The sequence below is a fragment of the Haplochromis burtoni genome, unplaced genomic scaffold (genome assembly GCF_018398535.1).
Source record: "Haplochromis burtoni strain Fernald_Lab_line unplaced genomic scaffold, NCSU_Asbu1 Contig_157, whole genome shotgun sequence".
NCBI lineage: Eukaryota > Metazoa > Chordata > Actinopteri > Cichliformes > Cichlidae > Haplochromis > Haplochromis burtoni.
The window spans coordinates 404,479-413,826 of NW_024582518.1; the positions used below are offsets into that span (position 1 = coordinate 404,479).

Below are 9,348 nucleotides of genomic sequence, written 5' to 3' on the forward strand. Positions count from 1 at the left end.
TATCCTAATAATTCTTCCATTAGGAAAACGCACCATGTCACGAAACTATATCTCAAAGTGATTTCTTGAATCTGACAATGAGTTCTCTGTACTCCACTGGCCTCCACAGACACCAGATCCTCAATCTAATGGAGCACCTCTGGGGATGTGGTTAAACAGGAGATTCTTGTGGATGGATTCACATGGATGTGGAGCTGACAAAGCTGCAGCAACTGTGTGATGCTATTATGTCAAGGTAAAGTGACATGTTACATGTAAGGTTTTCTTATGTTGGATTTATCGACACAACATGCAGCCTCATTTATTTTGTTGAAAACATTGCATGTCTCAAATAGTTATCAGTGAGTTTGTCATTCAGAAAACAGAAATATAAAATCTGTCACATCACAGTACACAGAATATGAAACATGAACAACACGTCTTTCAAACACAGCACACTGCCACAGAATCAAATTTCAACTTTAACCTAAAAATGTGAAAGCCTTTCAAGTGTTGTGGTGCCCCTAAGAGGGCTTTCTGAATATGATTGTTACTGACAACAGGTTTTTTCAGGACCTGAGCCTGACACACATACAAAGAAAGATCCTAACAACACAAAGAGAGAGAACACAAAGGGGTCAATTTTGAGTATTTCACAGAAAGACACAAAATAAATACAAGAGGAATGCTAACAGTGCGTGTTTGTATGTGTGTGTTTTTCCTAAGGTTTCCATGGTGATGTACATCTTATTCACTTTCCTGCAAAAGAAAACACAGACAAAGGAGATGGAGGTAAACAACAGCACATGCTTGTTTTACATTCACTTAAAGAATTGAGAATGTGGTCAGGTAAACTTTAGATTAAAGTTGGGTGTGTTCAGCTTTAGTGTAAGTTAGGTGTAGGTCTATGTTGGGGGTACATCAAATATAGTTATGAGGTTGGAGTTAGGTTGGGAGTAAGTTTAATGTTGAGTCTTGGGGTAGGCTAGGTGTAGCTTTAGGTTTTAGCTTGGTTTGAGATAATAATAATAATAATAATAATAATAATAATAATGTCATAATGTGTATGTCCTAGTCCCCATGGGGAATTTACTCCTCTGCATTTAACCCATTCACCCAGTGAAGCAGTGGGCAGCCACCAATGCAGCACCCGGGGAGCAGTGTGTAGGGACGGTACCTCAGGGTAGCCGTTCAGTGGAGTCAAACCCCCGACCTTCCGATCATGGGGCAACCACTCTACCTACTGAGCTATCCCTGCCCCCAGCTATCCCCGCAGGTAAGGTGTAGTTTAGGTTAGGAGTAGGTTTAAGGTATAGTCTTGGGGTAGATGGTAGATTGAGGTAGGTCAGGTTAGATGTAGGATTGTGAAAGGTTATATAGGTTGGGTAAAGGTTAATGTTTTGTATAGGTGAAGGTCTCAGTTTGTATTAGTTAGGCTTGATTTAGGTCAAGATCTAGACTTGCATTGGTTGTGTATCTCTAGGTTTGGGGTAGTTTTAAGTGTAGATTTGGGCTAGGTTCTCTGTGTTTGATGTAAGTTAGGTTTAGTTCAAGGTCTACATGTAGGTTTGAAGTAAGGTAGATATGAGTTAGAAGTAGGTTAAGATCTAGATTTGCGACTTATATAGCCCTTTTCCACTGGTAAGTACTTTCTTACCAAAGCTGTGTTTTATGCTTTATGCACACATTCCTATTATATTTTTTCCTATGCATAAACACTCTAGTTTAGGATACTTTTGTTGTTAGATCTCACTTTCAGGTGGGTTAAGTGTAGCTTTGGTTAGTTACGCTACACCTTGGTTGGTTAGTTAGTGTCCATCAGAAAGTGATAGGTTAGTGCCGGGGACGTGTGGATTACCTGTTAGATCATCTCGTACTGGTTGCTGTTGATGAAGTGAGACAAGCAGCAGGCCAGAGTTACACCGACCAGCTAAAACACACAGAGAGATGGATTTTATTTCTGCTTCAGTGTCACTGTCTCCTATTGTCTCCTATTGATTCCAAAGGCCATGTTTAGTACCTGAGAGAAGGCAATACCAAAGGTAACTCCAGCAATGATTCCCATGTTGCTCTCTATGAAGGACACAACCAGCTCATAGCAACCCTGCGGAGACAGGAAAAAGTGATTTGCAGTAAATACAGACTGATGGATCACCATCATGTGACCACTTAGCATAATTGTGGTTGTTAGACTTAATAATTATAATAATCTTAATAATCTCCACAGAAAAGCAAATGCAAATGAAAACTTTTGGGAACTGAATTTTCTTCATGTATTATTTGTGCCTTCCTGACCTCTTTGTAGACCTTCTGTGCTGCCAGAGTGGTGTTCTTCAGGTCTGCTTCATTGCAGTCAGAGACATGAACACAACAGCTGGTAGGAATCCCACTGATGGGAAAATACACACTGCTGAACCAGCTGGTGTAATTATAAACTCCACAGCAGTGTAACTGAAGAAACAGAGACAACCAAATCACCACTTTTCAACATCTCATCATGTTTGTTTCTGAATGTGTGAAAGACGTCATCAGTGTAAAATCTGCATAAAAGAACGCTGGACATATCAGCAAGTTTCTCTGCCTATGAAGTCTCTGACATTGTTCCTTTTGCTTCTTTTTGTTTGTTTGTTTTTAATTAGGAAGTTAATTATCTCTATTGTATGTTATTGTCCTCATGCAGACTGCATATTTAGTTATCACACCAACCCTTAAAATCTTTGTTCTTTACGGAGCCCCGCAGGGGACATGGGAGAAAAAAAAAAATTAAGACGGACTTTTGCAAGATCTCGCAAAACTAACTCGGGATCTCGCAAAACTTTTGCGAGATCTCGCAAAACTTTTAGCCGCATTCTTCGGACGCTGGCTCGAAGCCGACCGGGAGGTCGAGGCACGATGTGCCGGGAAAGCAGTATTCCTCCCGGCTGTAGTAGGTCTCGACCTCCCGTTAGCTTCGAGCTAACGGGAAGAATGCGGCTAAAACTTTTGCGAGATCCCGAGATAGTTTTGCGAGATCTCGCAAAAGTCCGTCTTAATTTTTTTTTCTCCCATGTCCCCTGCGGGGCTCCGTAGTTCTTTAATGACATGAGACATATTTAATAAAATAAAAGTAGTTATATCATTTTTATATGTTTGAATAACTGCATTAATAAAACATGTGCATCAATATTTGAAATATATTTGATTGCTACCACAGGAGTGTGTATATGTGTGTGTATGTATATATAACAGTGACACTGACATTTTTGGTACCCCTTATTGCCTTTAGTAAAACAAGGGGAGGACAACTTTGTTGACTGATCCATGAATAGGGACCGACAGGCTTGCAAGAAGTAAAGTGAAATATTTGCTCTCTAAAGAAATAAAATAAAATTAATGCCACAGAGGGTTGTTTAAAAGTTAAAACTATAAGAGACCAACAATATGACCCTGAGGAACACCCAAAAGAAAGAACAAATGTAGGTGTTGGTAATAAGGTAAAATGCTCCATAGACTAGCAGTTTGGACTTTAGCTTGACAAGTAAAAGATCCCTGGTTTGGTCTCAGTAGAGGACACAAAATCCTTTGGGGTTATGTCAGGAAGGGCAACCAGCATAAAACGTGCCACTTCCTCCCGTGGTGACCCTTTGTGAATAAGGGACCACCCAAAAGTTGCTTCTTTTATTAAGATACTTGGCAAGTTTAGAGGTAACTTTTTAGTTTCCAATATACTACTTACGAAACATTAATGAGTGGATCATGGAAAACACCTACTCTGCGTTGGACACCATCCACTGCCACACTCCTGTCATCTCGTCCGTCGTATCTCATCACTGCTGCACTGTAGGCAGTGAGGAATGTCCCTTTAATCTAAACATGCAAACACAGACAGATATTGGTCAGAATGAGCAGCTGTGTTTTTTGAAGGTATTCTGAAAACTCTCAAGTGTGTTTTGACCTCATGACGAAAGACAAATCCAGAGATCCCAGCAATGAGTTCAGTCATGAAGACCAGAGACAGAAACACTGCGTACTGAGGAGAGATCAAAGGTCATGAGGTTGGACAAGGAGTCACACCATACGGAATGAGCAAGTTAACTGGTCATTAAACTTAAAAACTTGATAGATATATTAGTTAGCAGAGATTTTTTAATTTTGAAACCTTTAGTCACATAAAAAAAACAAAACTCATAAAAGGTTTAGTCAGACATTTGTTAACAAATTCCGAGTAAGCTGGAAGACCCACCAGTTTTAACATCCAAGGACGCCCCCTACAGGTGGCAAAACAGCCGAACAGTCCGAACAGGGCAATGGCAGCGCCGGTGCCAGTGAGGACGTAGGGAGCACTGGAAGGGCTGCTAGAGATCAGCAACATGTAGGGACCCAACATGAACTTCCACCATAACCCCACCACCAGCAGGACCACCCCTGTCACCTGAAGGAGTGTTTAAAAAAATGAGTGTAAAAGAAAAAGAAAAGAAAAACTTAAAAACACTACATTGATTGATTGTAATTTGCATTTTAATCTATTTCAGTTCATTGTATTAACTGCTCTATTAAAAAAACAAAAACAAAATAACCCACTAACATTTTGGTAGATGGTTTATTAGTGCGAATTTCTCTCTTTTTAAAATATATATGTTATGTTAGCTAACATCATTTTTATGATGATATGCCTGTTGCTATATTTAGTGGCTATTTTGAAGAACTGGACAAAAGCAGCATTTAAATATACAGTTATACAGTACAATCTCAAATTAGAGACAAATCACTGATGTGCAAGTGTAGAAAAAGAGTAACAAATAATTTTGGTAATGACCTGGGCTGTTTTTATCATTTTACTTGGTTGGGGATTGAATAACTTATTATAATATGAGACAAAAAAAGACGTAGACTTCTTATTTATTTAGTAATTTAGTGAAAAGACTACATATCCATGATAAAAATGAAAATCAACAAAAACTTTAGTGTTCACAAACAGCTGATGAAGACATGAACCTCATATGACCACAGATCCCTTATAAACTCATCATTCATTCATAAGGAAGCATAAAGGCGTTTGAGTTTTATACAGTTGGTACGTAAAGCAAGTTACAATGTTTTCTGTCCAGTCAAAAGAAATCATTCTTATTGCAAAAGTTTAATCTGCAAAAGAAGTTAAAGCTGTGCAGCAGACGTGTTGAACCGCACACAGAAGCTGGGACTGTAATTAAGCACCACATGTCTCTGCAGACTCTGACAGTGAAGTGACAAAGTGACAAACAGATGGGAAAAGAAGCTGGACCAGCATCCCCATGACAAACTGGATGCTACATACAGCTGAAACCAGCTGAAAGAATTTAGCTCAGCAGCTGCAGACACAGTCAGAGCACACAGAAGAAGAGCAAAAGTAACTCTGACAAACTCATAATGTCTGCAGTGGTGTTTTCACTCCAGTTTAATTCACTCGTTGTGCTCCGGGGTAGCTCATCGGATGTCTTCAATAATAATTGCATCCATTTTATGGTTCGGCACTTAGTTGTGACAGTTAAATTTAGCAGCAAAGAGGTTTCAGAGTGCACTAATGTCAGGGAATGTCCTCAAAAACATTCCCAAAAAACACCACTGTGAAAATGTGTGCTCCACCCAGTCAGAGTGGATTGGATGAATGGTTGTCAGTAGATGTAGTACAAGATGGACACTGAGATTACTAGAGTAGGTGGTAGGTTTGTGTTTATAGACCAGGTTTCTATAATGATACAAATATATTTAAATATATTTGTGTTTAAAAGAAAAAGATTGTGGGGCATAATGGGAGGAGGGTAGGCGTCCATAGGTCATATCATTCCCAACACCAATCTCAGCCTTTATTTTGAAGTCAACTGTCCACAGACATCATAAAAGTCAATAAAAAACAATTACCAAAGCACTTAAAAGCACCCGGGCCACCATCACCAACTCTCAATACCAGCCTCCTTGTCCAAACTGGTAATTATAAAAATAAATAAAAACAAAAAACATATGAAATGTGATTCAAATCTGCAGTTCTTCTTCTTCTTCTTGCAGTTTGGTTCTTAATTTTTCTCTATGCTACATGAGTCCGTGGATCTGATTTCAGCCTTTCAAACTAAAAATATAACAATATTTGAGCACAGTGTACAAACAAAATCACCTGGCATATTGATTAAAAGGTTTGTTTAAAAGGTTCTAACAAGGTGAAATTCCCTTGTTTTGAAAATCACTGTAAATTCTCTTGAGGACCTCTCATGCAAATATCAGTTTCATGATTTATAACTAATTTTTCTGATGAGCCAGCTCTCTATCTGGATACTATGTCTTGTTCAGGTGGTTTATGAGGACGCCTGATCAGATTTGGGAGTAAGACCGACACAGGATGAAAGAGGAGAAAAGGCACTGGCTGCTGGCAGGAGATAAATGAAGGAGGCATTTGATTTTGACTCCCGGCCGTGCCGGGCTGCCTGCTGCGCCTGTATGAGCGTTTCAAAAGGAGTCATGCTGGGATGTTGAAACACTCCGCAGATGACAAGAAAGCCGTCTGTCAGCTGGAGTCACGTCAGGTTGGTTTGATTCGGGATAAAAGTGGGAGTTTGTGTTTGTGCAGCAGACAACAGATTGTGTCTGGGAAGATTAAAAAAAAATCTGATTCACTTCAACAATAAATGGAGCGGGAAATAATGTTCGATATCTTTATCATTTACTTTGTGCCAGCAACAAAGACAATGACATTTATAGTAAAATGTGACTTACATGATTCTGCACTAGATTATTTTGTTGTAAAATCTGTTATGAAAGACTAACGTTTGAATCTGGAAAAGAAATAGATCAGATAAGGTCAATATTAAATATTAATTTAATGATAATTTAATTTAATTTAATACTCAGCAGGTAAAATTTTTCTGACAGACTGAACTACAGTCAGCGTCCATCGAGAGAAAACAGTCTCTCCAACACTGAAATCTCATTCAGAGCAAGAGGAAGTTAGTCTGTGCTATTGGTTAGATCTCTAAGACCACACAAAACACAGTCCTCATTAGGACAAATGGGCCACTGCAATAGGAAGGACCTGACAATGATCAGATGCTAAAAATCCAATAGCAACCAAGACTGGAAAAGAAGCTGAACTCAATGAACTCAGTCTAAGCAACAGCTAAAGCTGGGGCAATATCTTGGGCAATACAGCTAACTGGACTGCAATAGAAAGAACAGCAATAAAATGGCTAGGCAACTACCAGGACAAGATCATGATTTGGGCTCCCAAATCTCTAGGCATTCTAGGCCAAGTGACTTAAACTCTATATGACAACAACACAGACCAGTCAATAACTGGGGCTTACCAGCAATGTTAGGATACAGCCAGAGGTAGGCAACAATCAGTTGTTGCAGCCACAACCATTGTTTTCATGACAAGTAGATTAAGCAGATTTAGGCACTAGAAAACCACAGGACAGACTGCTTAGAAATTAGGGATAGGAAACAAAATGGGGAAAAACAGGACTACTGTAGGCAACAAGTAGGGATACTCTAAACTCTTAACAGAAAGTAGGCCTTGTTAGGATAAATAGGAAGCAACAACAATGACAAGAAAATGTTTATCACCTATAAAACTAACAGCATAAATGAAAAGTCAAAAAACAAATGTAGCCCAATTTGCAGGATTGGGCAAACAATTCAAACAAGGCAACAACCCGTAAAAAACAGCAGTGAAGTAAACAATCAGGAATACAAAACAATGAATCCTCCTCAACAACAGGGTATGGCAACTTTAGGCATTACAAGACGAGAAACCAGACAAGTCAACAATCTGGGTTTTGTAGGCAACAGTTAGCTAAAAAGGAAACAATGTGGACTGGCTAGATAGTAGTGTTAGTCAACTGCTGCAGCAATGATATGGCCAGACTCTTTGAAAAACCTAGGTCATCGGCATCAAGGCGGCCTAGGCAACAAGCAACTAGAAAACATCAACTCAGAGTAATCAACAAACTGAGATAGAAACTACACAGAGGGCTGCAAACAGGACTGTGTAAAAAAAAGACAACAGCTGGGAGAAGATTGTAATGAGGAACAGGTAGCAGCCCAGACTAGACTGTAAATGGGACTGGACTAAAATTAGCACCAGAATTCAGGCCTTGTTAGGACAACTGGGAAGAAACATAACCGAGGACTAGAAAGTAACTAGCATAATCCATTAGGTAACAATCAATGGTACACAACCACCTGAATGGTTTAAAAAAATCAGTCTAGGGCAATATAGCTGTATGGGTTACAGTGGAAAGCAACTAACAATAAACAACCACGTCTAGGCTGCTAATCAACAGGGCAATGTATTGAGAAAGGAAATAACTGGGACCAGGAAAAAAACAAACAAACTAGTGAACAATAATAAGAAATAGGACTGAGCAACTGATCAGGCCTAGAAAATAAAGGTTGAGTGAAAAGTTGGACAAACTAACAACAACAAATTAAAGATGGTTAGGAAATACAGACTGTTGATTATGAAACAAAACAGGAGCTGGACTAAGACAACCAGACCTGAGCCTGAAAGAGACAGAAAGAATATTCTGATCAGCTCTACTGACATGACTGCTTCCTGTTATCAGGTGTTGTTTCAGCAGTGCCCTCTCCGGAGGTCCATGTCTTCATTTTCAGGTTGGTGTCAGAGCTCTGGCTTCATCCTACTCATTCCTCAGATTCCAGATAATTACCGATCCTATGACCTTTGACTTTGTCCACTTTAAAAATAGATAAATTGGTTGAAGTTTTTATCTACTCACCTGCATGTTTAATTAATGCAGCTTATTCTAAAATTTATCAAATTTACACCTATTCAAACTATTTCAGTCTGAGGATTTCAATGACATTTCAGCAGTTTAAACATGTTTTAAACAAACCCGTTGAGCTCTTGGATCTGATTGTGAGACAGGATTTAGCTGAAGTTAAAATAAGACATGAAGAACAGGTTTTCTTACCCAGAAGATGAAGGAGTAGAGCAGCAGCAGCGTCTTCAGGCAGAAGATCGCCGGTTTGGTTTCCATCCTCCTGGGAGCCATAATCCATCTGAGACTGAGGGACCAAAACCAGAACTCCGCTCGTCTTTCTCTCTTTTATCACCACAGGAAGAGGGAAACCTCTCCCTCACGATGACAACCGCTCAGCCCCCTCTGCTGGTTTTACCAGTAACTGCACAACAGAGCAAGCTCCTCATGTTTTATGTTATTAGTTTATCTGTATTAACCTCACATTAATTACAGACAAACACAAGTATAATACATGATTTTCAACATTACGATTTAACAAATAAAACATTCATACAAACACAAATATTCCCCATTCAGTCTTTGAACATAAACCCTTATGGACATTTTACATGTAAAGTCCTTTTAATTTAGGCACATT

General features: G+C 39.2%; 1 protein-coding gene across 1 annotated transcript; it reads right to left on the reverse strand.

The window, feature by feature from the left end:
- Positions 1–285: 285 nt before the first annotated feature.
- Positions 286–9,071, reverse strand: LOC102307449 (tetraspanin-7). The gene is made up of 8 exons (XM_005932716.3): positions 8,922–9,071; positions 4,202–4,390; positions 3,914–3,988; positions 3,730–3,825; positions 2,275–2,430; positions 2,000–2,083; positions 1,838–1,909; positions 286–738 (listed from the first exon to the last, which is right to left on the reverse strand). The coding sequence occupies exons 1-7, from the start codon at positions 9,000–9,002 to the stop codon at positions 1,841–1,843; spliced, it is 750 nt and encodes a 249-aa protein (XP_005932778.1). The 5' UTR covers positions 9,003–9,071; the 3' UTR covers positions 286–738; positions 1,838–1,840.
- Between the last annotated feature and the right edge of the window lie 277 nt (positions 9,072–9,348).

Coding starts and splice junctions, on each gene's coding strand:
- LOC102307449 (XM_005932716.3), bottom strand. CDS start 9,002: ATGGCTCCCAGGAGGATGGAAACCAAACCGGCGATCTTCTGCCTGAAG. Junction 3,989..4,201: donor GTCCTTGGATGTTAAAACTG/GTGGGTCTTCCA, acceptor ATCTCTCCTCAG/TACGCAGTGTTTCTGTCTCT. Junction 2,084..2,274: donor CACAGAAGGTCTACAAAGAG/GTCAGGAAGGCA, acceptor CTGTCTCCGCAG/GGTTGCTATGAGCTGGTTGT.